General features: G+C 35.1%; 1 protein-coding gene across 3 annotated transcripts in view; it reads left to right on the top strand.

Moving 5' to 3' along the window:
• Positions 1 to 19,877, top strand: part of C4H14orf39 (chromosome 4 C14orf39 homolog) — a 47,552-nt gene extending 27,675 nt beyond the window's left edge. For all 3 annotated transcript variants that reach the window (XM_074235946.1, XM_074235945.1, XM_074235947.1), the window contains exons 12-18: positions 683 to 759; positions 846 to 904; positions 1,843 to 1,913; positions 4,761 to 4,939; positions 7,238 to 7,376; positions 8,597 to 8,654; positions 18,933 to 19,877. In XM_074235946.1, coding sequence (XP_074092047.1) covers positions 683 to 759; positions 846 to 904; positions 1,843 to 1,913; positions 4,761 to 4,939; positions 7,238 to 7,376; positions 8,597 to 8,654; positions 18,933 to 19,126 — 777 coding nt within the window. In that variant the 3' untranslated portion in view covers positions 19,127 to 19,877. The remainder of the gene's footprint in view (positions 1 to 682; positions 760 to 845; positions 905 to 1,842; positions 1,914 to 4,760; positions 4,940 to 7,237; positions 7,377 to 8,596; positions 8,655 to 18,932) is intronic.
• The last annotated feature ends 5,789 nt before the right edge of the window (positions 19,878 to 25,666 follow it).

Here is a 25,666-nt window from a genome sequence, read left to right as displayed (position 1 = left end):
GTTCTGTGTTATACTGAGCAAGACACTGAACCTCTCAAGGCTTCAGTTACCTTATCAATAAAATGAGATTGGACTATTCCTTTCTAGTCCCTTCACATCTGTGATGTTTTTTCTTATGTTTAGTCAATCTAAGCAACTTTGACTCTTGTCATGCTAAGGAAAACAATAATTGTTTCTTCTTTTCCTCTAAAAAGATTAACCTTTTTATTATGTAAAAATCTCAGCTTTTAATCTTTTAACCTTTGTGGTCTATGACTTTTATGTTTTAGTTGAGAAGACAGAACTGAAGAAAAAGGAGTTGGGAGATAGGTAGAATAAATTGATAATAAACTTTGATAAGGTGTAAAAAGCCATCCTTCTATGTTCTTGCAATATTACCTTGTGTTGTTACCTGAATATATATATATGTAAACATTCTTGATAAAACATTGCATTATGTAGCATATAAGTGAGCTGTTGTAATTAATAATACCTTGTCTCCCCAAGTAAAATTGTATGTAATATTCTTAAGAACAAAGATGGTGAAATTCAGTATTTTGCATTTAGTACCCAAGCAATAGTGTGTTGAACCTGACTGTAGGTAGGGTATTCTGGTGATTGTGTCAAATGAAAAGAAAAAAATAATCATTTCTAAGTAAAAGTCTTGTTTAGCCACTTGAAATATTGCATTTATTTTGTGCAGGAGTTTGATGACTCTGTGATGAACAAATATCCTCAAGTTTCAGCTCTTAAGAGTACACAAAATTTGATGCAATTCAGGTAAGTTTCTAGAATTAAAAAATGCTTTAATTACTGAAAGAGCAAGAATTCAATAAATAACATAAACTTCTATTTGCACATTTTAGGCTATTAACTCTTGAGAAAAAATCAATCCAGAAGCAAACTTTTGACAAAGGAAATATAGGTATCTGCCATTCATATTTTTCCTATGAATTTATGGGGACAAATAGTTCTAGATTACATGCTTTACAAATTATAGTGACTTTTAAAAGTAAATGTTTAATTAATTATGTATTTGATAATATAAGATGAAGATATGCTATTTGTATTATAATAACTTTTCAATTTTTTTTTACAGTTTTAGTTGCTCATACATTAATTTTTTTCTGGCATGTGTAGAGGCAGGCATATTTGGGCCCTTTATTTAATTGAGCTTCCAGAGTTTTAAAAAATTAGTTCAATAGTATAAAAGATAACACTGACAATTTTTAACTGCCTTGTATAGCTTATATCTTTCTATCTATTTGACAATAAAATAGTGGATCTTGAAATTGTGTTATAAAAATGCTACATTCTTTGTATAGTAAAATCCAAATAATACAATGACTTGTAGGAATAATTTGTTTAATAAATGTTTTATTATTTTTATTGAATTCAATTCAATTAAATAATTTTCCAAAATACTCTTTAGTTTATCTCTCAGTGTAGGAAAATAAGTTTGTCATAAAAAAAATGGAATGGTGACACCTGTACTCTATATGGAGAGGGGAAATCTCTAATAATTTTGAGTAACCCTCACTCAATGTAGCAATTCAGAACTATGAAGAAATAGATTAGAGTTAAAGAGCAAACTGCCTCTGTAGTAGTTTTGTAGAGCAGTTTTAAAGGAAGGTTGTTATTTATGTTCACTAGACAAGTGCATAGATAACTGTCTTATTTCTATATCTTCTAAAAAGAGGGCAGGAAGTTCTCCATCTTGAAAGGAAAATAAATAACTCAGATTGGAGGGTAAGAACAGTTCTATAAATCTACAAAAGTAGAACCTTTAACTTTCATTTACACTAAACCTTTAGTTTTAAGAAGTTAATATATTTTTGCAAACAACAGTATATTTTTGTTTAGCAAATACAAATTCCGAGTGTGGAGAAAAGGAAACAGAAGGAGAATTAAGAGTTTCAACAGATATCCCACAAGTAAGTAATTATTTCTTTAAATCTATTTAAAAGCTTTAAACATGAGAACTATTAAATTGAGTTTAAAAAAAGCACAATTCATTTTTGAATATTTGATTTAAATTCATCTAAGTGAGATAACTATAGTTGTGATCATCATATATGATCTGGAAATTATTCCTTACCTACCAAGGTGGCTGTCAAGTAGGTAGTTGCAAGGGATTTCAGGAACACTTGCCCTTAATTAAGAGCAGAATCATACAGAAAAGTTAGTAAAGACTTTTGTATAAAAATATATGAAAACATTTTTTAAATATCTGGAGGCTAAGCTGAATCATACCTGATTTGTTATGTGAGATTCAAAGATTTTCTGTGATAATTGAAGCTTGGTAGTTGCTCCTAAAATGAGATATTAGGATAAAGTAAAATTTAAATAAGTGTATGTAGTTTATAGTAATTAGTAAATTTTTTCCTATGTCATTTTTGATAATCAACCAGTGATAAAAGTATATATGAACTTGTATTTTCTCCATTTTTCAGAGCATGTTGTGAAAAAGTGGTCTGTTACAGAAGTTTATGAAAATCTGTCTCCTCAGATTTTCATTAAGGATAATCTCTAAATTTATATAGCTCAACTTTATAAATACTTCATGGAGATGGAAAATTAGATATTATGAATTGTTAGTTATTGATCTTCTTTTGATTCTTTTTTGGGAATTCATCATTAATCATACTTTTCTCCCAATGGTTCAGTTATCTTATTTCAGATTTCTTAAAAATCCATCTAACAATGCTTTCAAAATTTTGTTTCTTATTTTCATGTTTGAATCTAACTGCACTTTCTTATCTTCCTTTTCTTGAATATTTTTTACCTGACTTTTGCAGTGATGAGTATCTAGCTCCTGGCCTCCCAACACCAGCTTTGCTAATCCTGTTCCCTATTTTATTGTTTTGTGAGGGAAAGTTTCTAATTTCATAAGTCTGAATTGTTGTGATCAAAGCTAAGGTCGAATGGAAGTCCACCCTACCAGATACTTCCTTTTTTTTCTTGCTTGCTTCATTTCCTCAGGGAACCTATCTCTTCAATTTTCCACTCAAATGAGCTCCTCTGACCTTCTCTATCTTGCCCCAGGAACTTCTTCATCCTACAAGATGGATTTTGGCTATAAACCCTTGGAAATTTTTATTTTATGTTTCTTCCAGAAACCACTTTTCACTTTGGTTCTAAGAGCTCTGTGCAGTTTTCTTTTAAGAATTCTTGAAATATGTTCACTAACATCTTATCTTGGTCATGGTATTCTAGTGATTCTTAAATTTTTTTTCCCTTGATCTGCTTTCCAGGTCATTTCTTTTTTTTTCTATGAGATCCTTTATATTTTTCAGTCTTTGACTTTATTTTTTATTTTTTGTTGTTTCATGGAGTGATTGGCTTCTGTTTGATCCATTTTAATATTCAGGGAGCTCAAGAGTTTTGTACCTCTTATGCCAAGCTGGTAATTCACTTTCCAATTCCTTCTTCCTTAACTCAATTTCTTTTCCAATGCTCTCCTTTTATTAATAAAAAAATTAAATTTTTTTAATCTCTTCTAGGTACTCCAGTAGAATTTTTGTGTCTATACTGTATTTTCTCTTTTGTTTAGATATTTGGGGGGCATTCTCTTCTTTTGGGTTCATGTTTTGAGCAATACTGTAATAAAAATAGCTTTTTATGGTGGGATATTCTTTTGTTTGCTCATTTTTCTAAACTGATTTCTGGCTTCAGGCTTGATGTTGGAGCCAGGCTCTGTGCATTTCTGTAGTGAAGATATTGCTACTTTCTTGGTATTGAGTATTGAATTGTTCCACAATCTCAGGGGACTTGAAAGCTTTCAGTTCTGCCAAAGTGGTCTGAATCAGAATAAAGTCTGATTGATACCACCACCCCCCATCCTGAATTCCACAACTTCTTGACCTAAGTTTGGATCTCAGCAATAGCAGACTACTACTGGACTCAGCCATCTTCCTTTGATCTGAGATTTCTGTATTGGAACAGATACCTTTTTCTGCTATAAGAGTCAGATTGATCCCACTGCTTCTGTAGAGGGTAACAAAGCTGTCAATTGATACCTCTTCTCATTGAGGTACCCTGATAGGAGTCTGGGACCTTCTCTGACCTTGGTATAAAACTTCCCTTTGGGAACCCATGCAGGAAGTTTTGCTGGATTAATAACAGAATTATGAATATTTTAAATCTTCTTAGGTCTGGGAGTACCAAGCTGGTTATTTCCCTGCAGAAATATCTACTTCTTTCTACATACACAGCTCAGGGCTTCCCTATTTGGGAATGCAGTTCCCCTTATTAGTCTGATCTGAACCTGTAACCTAAAACTAGGTAAAGGATAACAGAGCTGCCAATTGACACCTTTTCCTCAACATGGTGCCCTAGTATGCTCTATTCACTGACCTGAGGCAGTTTTCTCCCTATGCACTGGAGGGGCTCCTGTCTACAATTTACACAGTTATCTCTATATATTTATTTCCCCCATGCTGACCTCAGCTGGAAAAATGATGCCCTGTGACTGGTTCAGTTTCCAGATCTGTTTGGAAGAATTTTAGGGGTTTGTTCACTCTGCTAATTCCTTCTACTCAACCTTCTTGACATCACCTCACCAATGAGTATATTTCAACTAGTCTTACCTCTGTCTGCCACATGGTTTTGATTGATAAAGAGATAAGATGTTTGCCAACTGAGTTGATGTTAGGATTACTACAGTTTATTTCTTTATGGATTACTATAATTTAGTTCTTCACAAGAAATCAAAATATTTTGTTATTTCATTTATACTGTAAAATTTATCTGACAGTTTTCTATGCATTGTGAATTAACAGGATGGCCAAACAGAACCCATGGACATAGTAGTAGAGGATAATCATGATGCAACTGAAGAAAACACTGAAAGATTTCCAAGCACTCCTGAACTGTCTCAGTTTTTAAGAACTCATGAATTTTTGAAAACACCTGAATGTCTGGAAAAATTGGAGTTTTCTAAAAGTCCTTCATCTGAATTGTAGGATTTTATTTTCCTTCATTTCTCAATATTTTTATTAAAGATATGCTTTAGTTTATAAGTATAATTGATATAATAACAATGCACCCTAGTCTCTATAGCTTTTTAGAGAAAAATTTCAAAGAACTAAACAAAATGAATGACTTTTTCCCTTTTTTGTAGCTAAGGAAACAAATAACAAAAGCAAATAAATGACTGAGCCAAAGTCAGAGAGGAGAACAGTATTATAAATGAGAAGTTGTGTTTCTTTATCTCCTGATTTGACATGTTTAGTATTACATTTCTTAACTGTTATTTAAAATTACCTTAAAGGAGCTACTGTGACTAGAAAGTTGATTTTGAAACCAGGAAAACTTGGATTCAAGTCCTGCCTCTGATGCAGACTGGCTGTGTGACCCTGGGCAAGTTGTTGACCCTCTTAATGCCCTAGGAAATAAATGCTCAAAGATTGTAATTTGGAGCTAAGATCTGCTTTAATGGAGGGAGTTTCCTCATCTGGAATTTCTTTACATGAATTACATCTTTTTTTTTTTTAATTTTATTTAAGGCAATGGGGTTAAGTGACTTGCTGAGGGCAGATTTGAACTCAGGTCCTCCTGACTCCAAGGCCAGTGCTCTCTATTCACTATGCCACCTAGCTTCCCCTGTATAAATTATATCTTGATCAAAACTATAACCGATCCTGGAGTCAGGAATACCTGAGTTCAAATCTGGCCTACCTAGCTGTGTGGCCTTGGACAAGCCACTTAACCCAATTTTCCTTGAAAAAACCTAAAAAAAAATAAAACTATAGATTAATGATTTCATATAGAAAAAGAAGATACCATCACATACAGGTGATATTTGAATCTTCCATTGTATAGCCCATCCCCAGCTGCTTTATTCCATGTTAAAGAACATTAAACTAAAGTTGCAATCTATTAAGCATACTATTGGGAATATCAATGTAAGCATTCACATAAAATCCTGTACTTTAGAGATAACAGATCAGCAGGGCCAAATAATTACCTTTACTTTTTAGTACTAAACTTCTGTGATGCCCAAAACTGCTCAAATAGAATTACTGATTTTTGTAGGTTTATAGATTTTTATTGTTTTCTGAAATTTTTTTTTATTCCCTTGAGTTTTCCAAGTAAATCGCCGTGTTGTCCATAGGAGTAATATTTTCTGCTTATTTGTTACATATTTCTAGTACCTACAGAGTGCACTGAACAGAGAAGGAACTTAATGTGATTGATTTGGAATTGATATTGGCCAAGTCACTTAACTAATTGTAACCCTAGTTTCTTTCTCTGTAAAAAATGAGAGAATTGGATGCACTAGATTGACCACTTAGACCCCTCCTAGCTCTGAATTTGTGATCATAATATTTCTATATATTAGGAGATTTATTTACCTGTAACTATCCTTCTTTTTTATGAAGCTTTCTGCTTTGATGAGATCTGTCAGATTTTTCTCTAAATTGTCATAATTTTTGAGAACCCAGGGTGACCTTTCATGCCACCATAAAACATCAGATTAGATCTTCAGTGAAGGAGATGATAAATCTAATCACTCTAAAACATTGTTTTTGTCCTTTTCTCTCTTGCCCAAAACCTCCATATCATTATTGAACCAAACTCCTCTGACTGACTTTCAAGACCCTCTTTGATGGACCTCACCCAAAATAAGCACCTTTATTTCTCATTATTCCATAATACATTATCTTTTCTGGTCACCAATATGTTTGTGGGATATGTGACAATGGGAATTCATTCTTTCACGTATGAAGTAGATTGGATGGCAACTGCATTCCCTCTCAATGCTCAAATTTTTGAATACTACATTTAATCCTCCACATCATCTCCTTCACTCACCATTCACTTGCTTATATTTCTCCCACAGCCTGGATTGTCTTTCCATCCCCCCTTCATTTTATTTAAGTTTTATTTAAGACCCAGATCAAGATCTATTTGATCATACTTTCACTGCTTAGACTCTTGAACACATAGTCTGGTCTACATTACTCATTGCATTCTTATTATTGTCTCTAATTGTTTTATTGGTTTTAGTCTTGTCTTCCTAATTAGCAGTAAGTTCAATGAAGCTAAGTCTGTGTTCTGTATCTCCTGGGTACTTTGACTTGTGTTAGGTATGTAAGCACTCAATAAATGCTTGCTCTGCTTGATTTGTCAGGAAGTTTGTCTGATGACTCATTCACAGTTAAATAGAGATTAATATGTTCATAGATGTTTGGAATGGTTCTCTTTAAAAATTGTTTATAGGAATATTACATTAATTTCTCTGTTTATATAATAGGCTTAGAAGTATAGGACTTGAAGGAAAATCACAAAAGTCACCACATGGATTTTCTTTTCTTATGGGTTCGTCTTCTGTATCACCTGGATTTAATTTGTTTGAATCTTCTGAATTTGGAAATGAAAACTTACCAGAGCAGGTAATATCAGAAACCAGTATTTTGTTCTTTTAAATTATCCTTTGTCTTAGTTGATAGAGACCCACTTAGTTTCCTGCTAAGAAAAAAGTGTTAAAAATAATACTTATGGTTATGTTAGATTCCTATGCCCCCACCCCACCCTGGTCTATGATCTTTTCCATATGTTCAATTAATCTCTCATTGAGTCAAAGCATATGTATACAGGTTAGTGATTATTCTAGTATAATTTCAAATTGCTTTTCCAGAATACATATTCTGAACCATTATACAAATACATTCCAGAATATAATACTGAACCAATTCATAGCTTCACAGTTCCTCCAAAATTTGCCATTTTGGCCTTTTGTCCTATTTGCTGATCTGTTATGTGTAAAGTGAAATTTCAGTTGTTTTAGTTTTACCTTTCTCTTATTATTGATGATTTTGAAATTTTTTTTCATATGATTAATAATAGTTAACATTTTTCTTTTAAAAACTGCCTGGTTCATATACTCCAGCAACTCTTATTTGTGGGAGAATAGTTTAGTAATTTATATTTTACTTAGATTGACCACTTATCATGCAAATTATTGGCTCTGAATGAGTTTTATATGTTTCAGAAAATCAAATCCATTCTTAAGTGATAAAAATTTGTTATCACACAGAATTTTCAAATGAATATTTAAATATTGTGTCGATCTGGAGATAATTTCAAAGAGGGAGTTTCAAAAATACTTTGAGTATTGATATCATCATTTAAAAACGTTATGTCTTTTCAGTTTATGCTTTTAAAATTTTATAAGTATTTTAACTTTTGTCTAATCCTCTCTTATTTTGAAATATACTCATAAATTCAATTTTATGGAATTATACACAGGGCAAAAGCGTTATAAATTGCTCCTAGATTCTAGTTTTACTGTATATCATTCTATCTCAAATATTTGATCCTTTCAGAATGATAGGAAAATTGAATAGAGCTGTAATTCTACTTTACTAGCATTTATAGTCAATAGTACAGAATAATTACCATTTTTAATAGCATCAATATGTAAATAACTATACTCCTTGCTATCATGGGGGTACAGTGTTAGGGTCAATTCATTTTTGTGCTTTTTTTACTCCTCTCCTTAGTTTTTACAAGGATTAACTCCAATATGAAAACCATTAAGAACTGTATTACTCTAGTACTTAGTTTTCAATGTTGCTCTGATGAGTTAAATTTAATGGGAATTATTTTTCAGTTTGATGAAAATTGTTCTTCTGGAAATTTAAATCCCATCTCCTCACAAAAAGATATTGGTAAGCATTTTATTAAATATAAAAACTTTGACTTTAGTGTGTTATCCATTAAAAATTCAGTTCAATTCAACAGATATTTAATAAGTGACTTCTGTTTGCTGGGTAATTTGCTAAGCACTGTGCTAAGCACTAGAAATACAGAGACAAAAATAAAATAGTACTTTCTCTTGAGGAGCTAACAGTCTACTGACAGGGATATTACTCATAAACAAATGAATATAATAATGCAAAGCAAATTGAGAAGGGCATTGGTTTGAGGACCAGGGAAGGCTTAATGAAGGAAGTGATCACTGAGAGAATCCTTGAGGGAAGTCATAGATTCTGAAAGATGAGGTGAGGAGGTTGTGTATAAACATATTTGGGTGATTGTTCTGAGGCAGAACTTGGAATTCTGGCAAAACTAATTTGGCCAGAACATAGTTTATGAAGATGAGTAGGAAGAAATAAGGTAGGAAAGGTAGGCAGGAGCCAGGCTATATTTATACTTTATCTTAGAGGTATTGGGGAGCTTCTAAAGGTTTTTTGAGTAGGGGAGTGACTTAGTAGACACTCCTGAGTCTTAGAAAATTTATTTAGGCAGTTCATTAGAAAGGTGAGAAACAAGAAGCAAATAAACTAATAAAAATAATAGAAACAAATAATAATAGCTAATATTTACATGAATTTTTAAGTTGTGGAGAGATAGTTTCAGAGTCAAGAAGATCTGGATTCAGAAATTCTATCATTGACACATACTAGGGCTTTGATCCTGGGCAAGTCACTTATCCTGTCAATATTCCCTACAATTTTCCAAGCCTCTAAATTATTCACAAGTTGCCTAGCTGTATTGCTAGCAATGAAATTTCAAGTCTATTTCATTATATAACTCTTTAAAGTGCAAAATGTTTTATGTATTTCCTCATTGGATAAATGAAGACAAATGAGGAAGCTACTTCAGAAGTACAGCTAAGAGGTGATGAAGATTTGATTTAAAGTAGAGTCTGTATGATATGAAACATTAAGGTAAGACTGAAAAGATTTGTCTACTAAGTAGATGTGGATGGTGAAGGAAAAAGAAGAGTTAAGAGTAATTAAAGTTTTAAACCTGAGTGACTTGAAGGATGGTGATGACCTTAATAGAAATAGAAGTTTGGAGAAGTGAGTTTGGGGGTGGGGGGAATATAATGAATATTGTATAAGACAAGTTGAGTTTAGAATGCTAATAGGATATCCATTGTAGGTGTCAGCAAATATCTAGAAATGTAGAGCAGGAATTTAGGAGAAAGATTGAGATTGGATATATATATATATATATATATATATATATATATATATACATATGTATATATGTATATATATATATATATATATATATATATATATTGCAATCAATCAGTCATTCATTTAGTAAATGTTTATTAAGCATCTTCTCTGTGCCCTGCACTGTGCTAAGTATGGGGGGTACGAAGAAAGATGAAAGTCCTTGCTTTCAAGTAGCTTACAGTGCAATGGGGAAGATACCGTGCAAATAACTATGTTCAAACAAATTATATACAGCATAAATTGGAAATAATCATCAATAGAGATTATTTCCTCGAATTGAGAGGGTTGGGGAAAGGCTTCCTGTGAAAGCAGAGACTTTAGCTGAGACTTGGAAGAAGTCAGTGAAACCAGGAGGTGGAGATGAAAAGGAATAACATTCCAGGTGTAGGGGACCAATGAAAATACCTGGAGTAAGAAATGAAGTGTCTTTTTCAAGGAACAATAAGGAAACTAGTGTCACTAGTTCTCTGAATATGTGTTTGGGGTGGGGAGCGATGTTGGGAAGGATGGTATAAGGTATAAGAAGACTTGATAAATGGAGGTAGGATAAGTTATGAAGGCCTTTGATGAGAGAATTTTATAATTTATCTTGGAAGTATTTGGAAATGATTGTAATTTATAAAATAGAAGGGTGACATAGTCAGACATTCATTTTAAGATCACTTTGAAAGCTGACCAGAGGAACTGACTGGATTGGAGAGAGACTTGTGACAAGCAGACCAACCAGTCATGAGTGGTGAGGGCTTTCACCAGGGTGGTGGCATTGTCATAGAAGAAAAGTAAGAAATGTTGTGAAGGTGAAATTCATAGACCTTGGCAACAGATTGAACATGGAGGATGAGAGAGAGTGAGGAGTAAAGGATGATACCTGGCTTGCAAGTCTGAGTGATTGGCAGGATGTGTTGTTCACAACAGTACCAGGGGAGTTTGGAAAAAAGAAAGGTTGAGCAATGATAATAAATTCAGTTTTGAACATGTTGAATTTAAGATGTTTACAGGATATCCATTTCAAAATGTCTAATAAGGGGGTGGAGCCAAAATGGTAGCACGAGAGCAGGAATTCCTGGAAATTCATCCTTAAAAACCTCTAAAATCTATCAAATTATGATTAGCCAAAATTTAGAGGGGAGAACTCACAGAAAGACTGAGTGATACAATTTCTCAGTTCAAAACAACCTAGAAGATCTGCAGGAAAGGTCTATTTCACCAAGACTGGGGTAAGAAAGAACTGCAGCCCAGCTGGGCCTGAGCAAACCAGCTTCAGCCTTCCAGGAACAAACTGTGGGGTCCCTGGGTCTCTGGAGGGCTCCTGAGTCCTTGGCAGAGGGGTCAGTTTCCAGACTTCTTGACCCAGGGATCACTGGGGAATGCTTAAAGGGGACATGAGAGAACTCTGTGGTACTAGAGTGAGTGTGGAGTCCAGACCAGTGCCAGCCTCAGAGCAGCCCTGTGGTAAGGATCTGTGGCAGGAATCTGTGAAGCCACCCAGCACTTTCAGAGCACCCAGCCCACAGATGGTAAGTGAGTGAGGAGAGACTATACAGGTCTCTCTGCTATCCTTGGGGCAGGACTCTGCTATTTGCCCGCACTCAGATCCAGGTTGCAGTCTGGACCCCCATTCCACTGTAGAAGAGCAGGGACCTTCCTCATAGCTACAGAATAGAGGGGAGTGCCTTTGGTCATCCACAGACCAAAACATAGGCAAGAGAACTGTCAGAGCATTTCATAAGACCTTAGAGGAATTACAGTCCCCTACAGGGATGTCCAACCCCCCCCCCAAAGCCTTGGAAGTGAGGTAAATCAATCATAGGCTAAGGAAATGAGCAACAGAAAAAGAAGAACTTGACCATAGAAAATTACTTTTGTCCCATGGAAGATCAAAACACACCCTCAGAAGAAGACAAAGTCAAAGTTTCTTTATCCAAAATTTCCAAGAGAAATAGGAAATGGGCTCAGGAAATAGAGGAACTCAAAAAAGACTTATAAAACAAGTAAGGGAGGTAGAGGAAAAATTGGGAAGAGAAATGAGAGGGATGCAGGTAAATCATAAAAACCAAGTCAGCAACTTGGTGAAAGAAATACAAAAAATACTAAGAAAATAACATGTTATAAACCAGTTTAGGCCAAATTAAAAAAAAATACCCAAAAAGGCAAATGAGGAGAATACCTTAAAAAGAAGAACTGGCCAGCTAGAAAAGGAGATTAAAAAGTTGTTTGAAAAAAATAACTCCTTCATATGTAGAATGGAGCTAAAGGAAGCTGATGACTTTGTGAACAATCAAGAAACAATAAAACAGTACCAAAAGGATGAAAAATTAGAAGAAAATGTGAAATAATCTCATTGGAAAAACAACTGACCTCAAAAACAGATCTAGAAGAGATAGTTTTAAAATTATTGGGCTACCTGAAAGTCATGACCAGGAAAAGAGCCTGGACTTCTTTTTTCAAGAAATAATTCAGCAAAACTGCCCTAAAATCATAGAAGTAGAGAGTAAAATAGAAACTGAGGGAATCCACCAATCATCTCCTGAAAGAGATCCCCTAAGAAAATCTCCCAGGAATATTATAGCTAAATTTCAAAACTCCCAAGTCAAAATGAAAATATTACAAGCTACCAGAAAGAAACAATTCAACTATCATGGCTCTACAGTCAGGTTTACACAGGATATGATAGTCTCTACATTAAGGGCTTGTAGTGGCTTGCCCAAGGCCACACAGCTAGGTAATTATTAATTGAGACCAAATTTGAACCCAGGTACTCCCGACTCCAGGGCTGGTGCTTTATCCACTGCACCACCTAGTCGCCCCTCTTCCTGAGTTTTTAAATATTACTGACAGGGCTCAGCAGTCACTGCTACCAGTTCTTTCCATACTTGAGAATGTTGTTTATCTAGGTCAGGTGTCTGGAAATCATCAAAAGCAAATAGCTGCTCTCTTGCTATCTCCTTCATTCCATTAATACACTTTAAAATTCTGTCATTTCTAATGTAAAAGTCATTCTTTTTTTTTAGTCATTCTTGGTCCCCCTTCCAGAAAAAGAAGCAAAATAAGAATTGAACAGCTGTACCACCTCTCCACTGTCCATGATCATAAATTCCAATCAATGATCCTATCCCTGTTTAATCTGCCTCTTTGCCACAATACAATCAAAGCAAAACAAATCAGTTACATCTTTTTTTTTTGGTTTTAAACATTATTTACCAAGCTCTCCTCATTCTAAATTTTAGCATTTTTGATACTACTTTTATAGGACAATACTAGTTTTGTAGTTCCTCTGTTATCTGTTCTTGTTTCATCATCTTTATATTTTCAATATCTAAGTTGACTGGTGAAGTCCTTGTGAAATCCACATCAGTCTTTTCAGATAATACTCACATTTCTTGTTCAGAAGTATTTTCTTTTACATCTTCAGAATGTAATTATTTGAGTTGCCAATTATTTTTGGGATAACCTTCCCTCTACAATTTTAGTTCAAGTCTTCACAGAAAACACTCTTCTAATCCCTTTGAAATTTGTACTCTTAAAATTTAGGGTGTATGTCAGACCATGCCTGGCTTTCTTCTTCCTCTCAATTACAAATTCTAGGGGGCAGTTAGCACTTCTCTCAAAGTTCCCATCCTGTCTTCTTTTTTGTACATGAAATCCTTAATAGTTCCCTTTGTTGGTTCCTTCACCTTTTGAAGGATGCAATTTTAATTTTGGTAAGTCAGGAAGCTCTAAGCTTCTCTACTCTTGCCATCTCTCACTTCTAGCTGTTTGGATAATTGAAGTCTCCTATGATTATGATATAAATCTTTAAGATAGTCTTGTAATCTTTTTCTTAAAACTCCTCATTTATTACCTCTTCCTATCCAAATAGTCTGTTGTAAATAGGGTGTGTGAGTTCTCAGGGATGACTTGCATCTGTGGCATGAGGGTTTTCTAAATCCATTTCAGTGCTGCTCATCCATTTGTGGTGTCACCTAATTCACCTATGACTCCAAGAAGCGATAACTATATCCTGTTAAAACCATCATATAAACAAACAAAACCTTGTTCAGGGTAACTGATAGGCCTCAAACCTGTGAGTTAGAAGGATGTCTACCCTAAGCATGTGAAGGCTTTTCTCTGGTGGAATGAGTAGATGAGAACTTTTTATTCCAGTGGCCATGAAGGTGGCTGAAACGGGCACTATGGAGTGCTCAGAGCTTGGTCAGGCATCAAAGATGCCATGGCCATCCGTTCATCTCAGGCCATCACCAATTTTATTGATTTTAGTCTTGCTACTGATTTTTTGATAACTTTAGAAGCTAGAGTAAGGCTGGCAATTTTGTCCTGTTCTTCCTCACTTAAATCCAATTCACTCGCAAGGCATTCATTACCTGTGATGTCATTGGTCCTCTTCTAAAATGAGGAATTCTACCACAACCACCAAGTATAGATTGATGACAAAATTTCTTCCATTTACCTTCGCTGATTTTTCTCCCAAATTCTTTCTACCATGCTGGTTCACTTTTGGTCATAGATTTTTATCCTAGGAATATACCTTCTTAATATACAATGTTATCCTACCTCACCTCTCTTTTACCTAATCAGTTTATTTTGAATAAAATTTGACTCTCCAGAACCATATTCCAGTCAGTGATTCCATGGCACCAAGTTTCAGTATTATCAAAAACAACAAAACAGTTGACTCTCCAAATATTTTAATGTATTAATTTTCTTGTTTAGTGATACTAAATTTTTTGCTTTTTGCACTATAGCCAAGTTCCAATACATGCCATTTCTCCTGAATTCTTCCTTAAAAACAGAGAAAAAAAAGTCAAGCAAAACTATCAGTACATTTTTTCTTTTGCTTTTCCAAAGGATAATAAATTCTAGACAATTTCCCTTAATTAATTCCTTAAAGGAAATATGGTAAGTAAAGGGATGTGGGAAGCATTGTATATGGCATCCCTCTTGGCTATTGTTTAAGTCATTATCTCTTCAAAACCACAACTTAAGTTCTCATCAGTAATTCTTTTACAGGACCTTACCAAATGATACATATGTCCAAAAATAAAATATGGTTAAAACAGAAGAGCAAAGGAAATAATTAGAAATTGAAGCAAGTAATAAACATTCTCTAATTGAAGGATTCCTGACCATTTTTTGTGTCATCAGTCTCTTTGGCAGTCTGCTAAAGGCTGTGGACTCTTTCTCAAAATAATGTTTTTAAATATGTAAAATAAAATACAGGGAATTAAAAAGAAAATAAATTAGATCAGAGGCAGAGCCAGGATAGTCGAGTAAAGGTAGGAACTCCCACATGCTCTCCCCCAGATCCACTCCAAATACATTTAAATAATGACTAGCCAAATTCTAGAGTGGCAGAACCCACAAAAAGACTGAGTGAAACAATTTTCCAGCCCAAGACAACTTGAAAGACTCACAGGAAGGAGTCTGTTACACTGGAGTTATAAAGGGATTGCAACACAGCCTAGGCTACGCTGGAGCGAACTGGCTTCAACCATCTAGAAACAGACTGTGGGGCTCCTGGGTCCCTGGGGACACCTGGGCCCATAGCATTAGTTTTCAGACCTTTTAGCTTAGGGAATCACCAAGGACAACTTGGAAGGTCAGTGGGAAAACTCAGCCACACCAGAGTGAGAGTAGAACCCAGTCCAGCACAGAACTCAGCACAGACCAAGCCCAGGAAACAAGGAGTAGGCTTGGAGAGCCACCCGGCAGCTGCTTCCAGAGTGCTCAGCCCACAGACAGTAAGGGAATAGGGAAAGATTGCAGAGTAAGTGAGTGATATCCTTGAGGCAGGACTCTGTTGCGCAGATCCAGGTTTCAATCTGGGGTCCACGTCCCAAGAAAAGGAGTTTTACTACCATGGTGGACCTTTCTCACAGCTCCAGAGCAGAGGGGAGAGGTTGTTGTCATTCACTGTACAGGAGAGAAGTCAGAGCCTCTCATAAGATCTTGGAGGAACTGAAGCCCCTGAAAATAGCTGCAAAAACCCACAAAAGCTTTATACAGTGCATCCTCCATCCTAGAAGCAGACCCTCACCTTAACAAAGAGTTAAAATCAAGGCATGGGCTGGGCATATAAGCAAACAACAGAAGAAAAAAAAATCCAACCATAGACAATTACTTTTGTCCCAAAGAAGATCAAAATGTACACTCAGAAGAAAACAAAGTTAAAGCTTCCATGTCCAAGAAAAATAGGAATTGGTCTCAGGCTATGGAAGAGCTCAAAAAATGTTTTGAAAAACAAGTAAGTGAAATGGAGGAAAAATTAGGAAGAGAAATGAGAGCAATGTAGGAAAATCATGAAAACCAAGTCAGCAGCTTGGTGAAGGAATTTCAAAACAATACTGAAGAAAAATAGCATCTTAAAAACTGGTTTGAGGGGCAGCTAGGTGGTGTAGTGGATAAAGCACCAGCCCTGGAGTCAGGAGTACCTGGGTTCAAATCCGGTCTCAGACACTTAATAATTACCTAGCTGTGTGGCCTTAGGCAAGCCATTTGCCTTGCAAAAACCTAAAAAAAAAACTGGGTCAAATGAAAAAGCAGTCTAAAAAAGGCTAATGAGATGAATGCCTTAAAAAGCAGAATTGGTCAGATGGAAAAGGAGATACAAAAGCTCTGAAGAAAATAATTTCTTAAAATGTAGAATGGAGCTAAGGGAAGTTGATGACTGTGAGAAATCAAAAAAAAATAAAACAAGGAAATTAATTGTGTTGAAATACATTTATCAAAAATATTTCTAAAAACTCAAGTTCATGAATTTCAGGCTAAAAATCCCTGCTCTAAACCCATAAACCATTGGTTGCTATTGCCTTATAAACTCTGCGTGCAATCCCTTTTTGGTCCCATCACTAGAATAAAACATAGCTATTTCAAGTTTACAATAACCTATTGAATTTTTGGAATCTGAAGCCACAATGTTTAAAAACTTTCCCTCTGGTCTCAACATAAAATGATTTATGGACATTGCTGACTTCTTTATGTAGTTTACATCAAAGTTCATATGTTGTACCAAAATCAAGACACCGTGACCTCTTCCATGCCACTTGCTTTTTCTTTTAACTGACCCCCTCCTCCCCCCTTCACTTTATGTGCCCATTTTTAATGTCATATGTATTTCTGCCACATGGCTTCCACAAGTTCCATATCTACTCTGAAACCCCACTCTCACATGACATTCTGGTGGTGATTTTTAAATACTCCTGCACTACAGAACTTCTTCACTCAATTAGACTCTGATTCAGATGACTTCACCATGTAGGCTGATATACCACCTTCTAAGAAATGTAATGGGAAGAATTTCTCACAGTGAAAAGCGATTCCTTGGTCCAAAGCACTTTGGGAAATGAATCATGTCTTTAACAACTATATTAAGAAAATATTCTCAAGTGAAGAAATTCAGAAACCAAAGGGGGAAAAATCTTGGTAGAGATCATTTGAATAAAGATAAATGGAGTAACATTGTAACCAAGGAATGCTACATATCACTTAGAGAAAATAAATGCTCTTACATTCTGGGCTACCAAACTAATAGAGCAAATCAAAGGGCTGTTTAAAGTTTAAAATCTAGGACACCTAGAGTTTAGCAGAGTGTTAGACCAATTTCCTATTATTGTAGTGTAGTCAGACTGGTGAGTTTGAATCTAGCTGAATGAACAAACTCAAGGGTTATAGTTTGATGTCAGTTTTAAAAGTAATGGTTCAGGAAACTGTGATTTCCTTGATCCATGTAACACTTTTAACTAAGCCATAAATCACATGATGACTTACCATATTTTCAGATGACACAAAGCTGGGATGGATAGCCATAATTCAGAAAGATTATAACAGGATACTGGGCTGACTGCAATTTAATTTATTAGGAATTAATATATCTTGGTTTTATAATTCAACTTCACAAATAAAAAATGAACAGATGTGACTAGACAATAGTGATTCTGAAAAGAACTGAGAGTTCAATGTCCAACAAGTTCGCTATGATTCTATAGTGAGATGGCAACCACAAAAGCAAATTTAATCTCAGCCTACATTAAGAGGGGCCCCACGCTACTCTGTCCTGAACCCTGGTCAGACCACATCTGGAACAATGTGCACAGTTCTGGGTGCCACCTTGACAATGAGGAATTAGGCAGCCAGTGCCTGGAGCTGGAGTCGGGAAGACCTGAAATCAGTTTCAATACTCCCAACTGTAAAATAGGGATAATGATATTCACCTACCTTCCAAGGTAGATTTTATACATTTGTAAAAATATTTGTCAAGGTAAGCCCAGTGCCTGACACATAGTAATAATAATTATAAATATTTGGAGGGCTGGACATTGAGTAAAAACTTCAAAGATACAAAGGTTTAAAGAGGAGTTACAGTTTTAGAGTTAGAAGGTCATCCAATTTAACTCCCCCACCCTCCTTTTTTTTAATTAAATAGGTGAGAAAACTGATCCCAGAGATGTGACTTGTCTAATAGGGTCACACAAGGCAGTAAGTCACAGAGCTCAGATTTGAAATCAGATCTTTTTATTCCAAATTCAACACTTTTTTCGAGGAAAATTTCTTAATTTTAGTTAATCCTAGAGTTAACTAAAAGTAGAATGATCAAAGGCTAGATGACCATTTGTTAGGTCTGTTATAGAAAGAATTTGGGTACTAAGTAGTCAGATTCTTGAAGTCCTTCCCATTCTGAGACTGCAATTTAAATAATTCATATTTCAGTGGAAATTTTAAAATTGCAAAGGTACCATTAAAGATTTACTCACCCTGTTGACATACCTTCTAGCAATTAGACCATTCATGAAATAAAATTAAATTTTGGATGTTTTTAAAATTGGTTAAAACACCAAGATAATACTGTTTTTAAAATCAAGGTTTATGTTTAGATATAATTTCATATAACTGTTCATTGTAATGATAGTTTACTGCATGTCATGTACCACATTTTACATATTTTTATGTGACTATTATTTATTTCATGTTTATTTTTCTCAGGAGCCTTATTTGGAAAATTGGAAGGAGAAGATACCTTTACTTTCCCATTTTCATCAGAACCTTCGTCTCATACATTTGGAGATGGAAAAGATGATTTTAGTTTTTCATTTTCATTTGAACAGGATCAAAACTCATCACCCTCTTCAAACAGTTTTCCATCCTCCCAAAATACAAAACAGTTTGCTTTTTTTTGAATTCATGATTTTTCTACCCAAGAATTTATAGTTTTATTTTATATTCTTACTAAAAAATAAAAATATTATCTATTTTCTTCCCCTTTCAGGTGAAGTGGTATTACATTACTATTGTTTTATAGAACTGTATTGATTTGAATTTGGAAAAAAGTATTTGTTATTAAACTTTTTATTTATGGTATTTGTTAATTATTATGTGAAATAAGTCTTATTAAACCTAGAATTATACTCAAGTCAGCATATTTGATAATCTGTGATAAGCATTGAGCTTGACTGGACTCATCACATTGTGATGCTGTATTAGTTGCTTTGGAAGTAGTTCAGTTCTTTCAAGGCCACTGTGGTACTGCTTAGTGCACAGTATTTATCAGTGCTATAGGCACTTAGGCACTAGTGAACTGGGAGTATTTCTGCTTCTAAGTGCTGTCAGGTGGTACCCTAATGTTATTCCAAAATGAATGTGCTGCCAAATAATTTACCTTGTTACTAAGAAATGTTTTAAGCTCCTCAGGGACAAGAGCTTATATAATTTTTAGTAGAGTAAAAGGAATGAATAAGAATAGTTATTTTAATATTTTATGTTCAATTGAATTAAATGAAACATATTTTGGTATAATTGGTACAAATTCAGGAAGTTATGTCATTGTACCATTAGTGATATTGTTGACATAATAGTTATAGTCTATGTGGTAGCCCTGTAAAAACTGTATTCCCTATGTTAATTTACTAAAGACTTATTATTCTTTATATTTTATATATAGAATTAATAAATATTGTTAAGCCTGGTTGAAATTAAAATACTTGAGACCATTGATTTTTAATAGACTTAATATGTTACTTAGCACCTTTGGTTTTTATGTGTAATTCTTAAACTATTTTTTTGAAAGGCAATGAATGGGGTTAAGTGACTTGCCCAAGGTCACATAGCTAGGTAATATTTGAGGTCATATTTGAACTCAGGTTCTCCTGACTTCAGGGCTGGTGCTCTATCCACTACAGCACCTAGCTGCCTTTATGTATAATTCTTTCAGAAATTTCCTACCTAATTTTTTATTAACTACATTACATGAAATCTTGTGGATGATTTGGCTAATGTTGGAGAGCTTTGGAGGCTATGTTAAAAGGTGACAGTATGAATTTTGAATGAGCTTTGAAAAATGAAAAAAAATCAGTCTATTAACTTACTGTTTTGTTTATATGATACATAGGATTTGGTTTAATTAACCTTTTGACTGAGGTAAGTAGTTGGTATGCTAGATAGATATAGACTATATGGTGGAAATATGGTGTCAAAGTGCACAGATCTAGAAGACTGAATTTCATACTGGAAGATATATATGTTTGTATCTCTGTGACATAATACCTGAACAGCCTTCAAAAAGTCATTTGAACTTTGTGAATGAAGGCAGTGGAAGTAGTCTTTCTAAGATTCCTAAGAAACTTTACAGATTTTTATTTTTAAAAAAATGACGATCGAAATTACAAGATTTAGAGTTGTCCAGGGACAGACCCAGACCAGTAGATAGATAAGACTTGTCTGTCAATTATGCAGCATCTACAGTGATACTGTGCTAAGTCTGAGCCCACTATCCCCAGAAACTGAGATATGGGAGAGAATACCCCCTGAAGTATTGAGGGGAAATATTTATACTTTTGATCTTGCTACATCTTCAAATCACACATAGCCTTTGAAACATAGATTTGGTGATCACATTAAAAAAATTCATTATAAAGCCAACCAGGAAATGATAAAGTCTATAAGACTCAAATCAAGAGTCCTGGGGCCAAAGGTTGAAGCAATCCAGAGTTAATAAACCTGTCTTGGAAAAGGTCAAAGCATAGGTGGAGAAAAATGAAGATAATTGGCAGAAGGGGAGCCTAATCCTGATCTCTCGGCTATGGTGAAGGGTGAGTCCACAACCCAGAAGGGGATGAGTGATGAAGACAAAGAATAGGAAGAAGGACAGAATATGAGAGTGGGGTAAAGATGCAGCTCCTCTGAAGACCTGTACAATGACAACATTCAAAAGGATCCTGAACTGAACAGACCAGAGAATGATTGACTGACAGGAAAGAGAGCTGATTTGATTGGACTTAAAGCCCCTTGATGAAAAGAACTGAGGCCCTGGGTATACTGCTCCCAACCTCTTCTTGGCCTTCACTAAATTACATAGTAGAGGATATATAGGTCTTATTCCCTTCTCATCCTGACTCTGGTAAAAACAGTTTTTGGGAGACTTGTGCTCTTCAGTTGTATTTGTCCCCTTTTTTCCCCTTCACCCAATTTCTGTGATTTCAAAACAGGAAATGATTAGAAAGGGGTTTTTAATGGGAAAAAAGGAAAGACCATTGATGTTAATTGACGTTAACTGGTTAAATGGAACTGAAGTATTGGTTACTCGATAATGGCTTATACTGAAAAATGGCGGTGGGGAACATAGTCATTAGGGGCTTGAGTTTATAATATAAGAAAAGAGATGTCCCAATCCCTCAGTATTTCTAAAACTGAAAGGGAGACACAGTTGGCCTCATTTAGAATCAGTGAAATGAGAGAGAGAGAGAAGAATTCACTAAACTTAACTATGTGTTCAAGCACAGTATAATAAGAGAACTCATGAAAGTTCTTATTCTCAGCTTACCTTCTAATGGGGGTAAATAACTCAAGAGGAGGACTGGGGAAATGGAAAAAGGATAGGCTACACAAATGGCAATAATATGATCAGAGATATCCTGGAAGTGTGGTAAAAGTTTGGAACAGAGCAAGATAAGGATAAATTAGATTATCAAAACCCAAAGTAACTTTAGTTTTAAGGTAGTAAGGAGTGGAGATGATGGTCAGTACTTCTAGTTCTGTCTTCTGGGTACAACCAGAACAAATCTAATGATAGTTCAAATACAGAAACCTAGGAGGATAGCTGTTATATCCCCTATAAATTTTCTTATCTCAAGTCCAAATATACCCAGTCCCCCAACTAATCTCAGGTTATTCTGGGAGAAACTTTGAAGAAAATTTGAATACTAGGCAGGGTTCTCAAGTTACAGATTTGGATACACTAAGTCAGGGACCAGTTTTTGGAAATGGGGTATGAGGAGAGAGCTTGGTCACAATAAACAAGCCTGGGACCAGAGTACAAAGTCAGAATTGGACAAACAGCAAGGCTTACTTGATATGCTCCCTGAACTATGAACCCATGGCTTATGTTCGTTTTGGATGGTCTCAGAGACCAGGATGGAGATAAATCTGCAAACTTGAGTTCAGTGGTCACAGGTTTGAGAAATCTACAAGGGGAGAGGCTCACAATGTCCCCTGTGAGCAGTAGTGGGGTGGAGGATTGCATCTTTTAAAAGATGAAATAGAAAACTTCTGGTTTACCCCTCTTAAAATAATATTAGGTAGCATTTGTAGTTTAAGGTTTGCAAAGTATTATGCTCATATCTCTTCCAACCCTCAAAATAATCTTGGAAGTTAATTGTTTTTCTCATTTTTCAGATAAAAAAACTTTCCCAGTAAGTATCTGAGGTTGGATTTGAACTCAGGTCTTTAGGATTATCAAGCTCTGTACTTTGCCCATTGTTTTTTAGTTGCAAAATGTGATTCCACTGAAGGGTAGAGGCAAGTAAAATGTAATGGTGATCCTGCATGGCAGCTAGTTCTATAAAGTATTACTATAATTTTTTGTACATATTGATCTTGATTTGATTGTAGAAAACATTACATTGTAAATCAAACTTAAGCATAACTTTGTGACTTTTGAAATATACGTCCAAAATATATTTGGGGAATGGTTGATGAATTCACAAATTCACAGTCTTTGCTCTTAAGACTGGGGTGTTGGGGGGGTGGCTAGGTGGTGCAGTGTATAGAGCACCAGCCCTGGAGTCAGGAGTCCCTGAGTTCAAATCCAGCCTCAGACACTTAATAATTACCTAGCTGTGTGGCCTTGGGCAAACCACTTAACCCCATTGCCTTGCAAAAACTAAAAAAAAAGATTGGGGCATTGGGGAGGGTGGAAAGGAGGATAACCATATATTGCATCTATTGTTCTGGGCAAAACATTTTATATCTTTGCTTTTCACAATAACCCCATTCTACAGTTGAGGAAATTGGGGCAAATGGGTTAAATGACTTGCCTAGGGTCATAGCTAGTGATTAATTCTATAACCTTGCATTAATAGAACTTCTCATTCTATCTACTATTGTTGGGATCCAAACCCAGGACAAGAATTCAGAGATGAAACCAGCTGGACCTTTTAGGTCCCCAGACTATTTCCTTGAGATCCTGGAATAAGATCTTCACTCCAGAAATGAAGCAAACAAACAACCCTAACATCAAGTATGGTGTCAAGAAGTATAATGGAAGAGTGTACAAATCAAAAAAATTCCCCTTATAAAGAGCCTTCTAGAGTATTTGGTATGCTCAAGACACAAACACAGGAAAAGAGAATGACTCCAAAACATCTTACAAGCAAAACATCAGAGGAAAAAAATAGCTTGAGCACAAACTCAGCTACAATTCCTGGAAAAAATGAATAAAAAAAAGAATTGAAAAAAAGATTTAAATAATGCTTTTTTACTAAATAAAGTGAAAGTGCTTAAGGAAAAAATTGAAAAAGTAATGAGAACTATGGAAGAAAGATGTGGAAAAAGTTAACATCTTGGCACAAAAAGTATAAAAATAGATTTCATTCAACAAGGAAATAGGAGGAAATGGGGAGAAGGAAGGAAGGGTAATTGAGAAAGGATAGAATAAGGGAAGGATTTGTCCTAAGCAAAGCAAAGTCTAAGATTGTACAAACTATTTACAGCTATTTTGAGGTGGCAAAGAATAGGATCTGAAGGAGGGCAGTGCCCATAAATGGGAAAATGGGGTGGGATGCTAAAATACTGTAGGAAATTATGAAGGGGGGTGGTTCCAGAGGATCCTAGAAGGCTTGTATGAACTGATGCAGAGCAAAGTGAACAGAATCAAGATTACAATTCATTCAATGAAAGCAACATGGTATGTATAAAACAAGCAACATGGTATATGTAAAACTTTGAAAGACCTAGGAATTCTTATAAGTGCAATGACCAACTGGGATTCCAGAGAACTAATGATGAAATATGCTATCCACCTCCTGATAGAGAAGTGAAGGATTCAGAGAACAGAATGAAGAAAAAAAATGTATGGACATGGTCTGAGTATACATGTATGTATTGAATTTTATTTCTCTTTAGTTCTCAAAGTGGGGTAAAGGTTGAGGTGGGAGGGTGAGAAAATAGCTTTTTGCTGATTGAAAAAAATATATAATTTTAAAAATGATTGTCTTTCCATGTCTTTCCCAACAATTGTCTTTTTCTTTATTTGTCCATTTGATGAGTGTGAGGTGGAATTTCAGAGTACTCCAAGAAAGACAGAGCTATAGTAAGATAGTTAAAGATAGTTAAATGACATGATTCCTTGAGCACAGGGACTGCCTTTCTCCTTATTTGTATTTGTATTCCCAACACTATGTAAGTACTTAACAAATGCTTTTTGACTACCTTATTGACTTGATAGGGGATCAATGATTTGAGGGTGAGAGGATTTTTAAAGATGGAGGAAACATGACAGGTAGTAGAGGAAGATTCAGTAGGAAGTGAGAGATTAACTCATCAAGAGTTATGGGAAAAAAATGGCTGAGAATCTCAATATGTTGGAAAGCAGGAAAAATTTTTCAATGACTTGCACTGATTATATGATGTTAATGTCAAAGGACTGCTCTGTGTCCTATGTGTAGAGAGTAGTCTTCCCTTTATAACAAAAAGGTAGGGGTGGCTAGGTGGTGCAGTGGATAAAGTGCCGGCCCTGGAGTCAGGAGTACATGAGTTGAAATCTAGCCTCAGACACTTAATTACCTAGCTGTGTAGTCTTGGGCAAGACACTTAACCCAATTGCCTTGCAAAGACCTAAGAAAAATAACTAAAAGGTGAAGGGACCAGGGGAACACTTCTATATTTCTGGATCTTAGCTTTAAAAAAATCCTGAACAGGGATAGAATGTCCCTAACAAAACAAGACAAGAATATTTGCCTAGGGACTTGCAGATCAAGTCAAAAAGCTTTTCAAATAAAAACAAAGGAAGCAGGAATATCTAAATTGGTCATCTATATTTTAAAAGTTCAGTATCATAGAGAAGAATGAAATGAAGAACAGGTAAGCAATACATAACAATACAACAGAAAACATTTCCAGGAAGGAGCCAGTAGTGAAACTTGAGGCTTCAAATATCTATTCACAAATACCCAAATTTTATTCAAGCAAACATTTCATCTAAGAAGGAAAAATGACCTAGTAAATATTGGTGAAAGCTTATGACTTGAAACTAATGAATGGAATATCAAGCAAGCAAGCAGCTAGGCAAACTTTATTGTTTGCTGCCTGCCAAGCAAAGGCAAAAGTCAAGCAATTCTTGCTCTCATGGAACTTACATTCTAGCAAGTGGAACATGACATATAGGTACATGTATGTAGGTGTACACAAAATGTAAACAAAGAAGATACAATATTACTTGGAAGGGA

The sequence above is a fragment of the Macrotis lagotis genome, chromosome 4 (genome assembly GCF_037893015.1).
Source record: "Macrotis lagotis isolate mMagLag1 chromosome 4, bilby.v1.9.chrom.fasta, whole genome shotgun sequence".
Lineage (NCBI taxonomy): Eukaryota > Metazoa > Chordata > Mammalia > Peramelemorphia > Peramelidae > Macrotis > Macrotis lagotis.
This window is presented reverse-complemented; position numbering and strand designations above follow the sequence as displayed.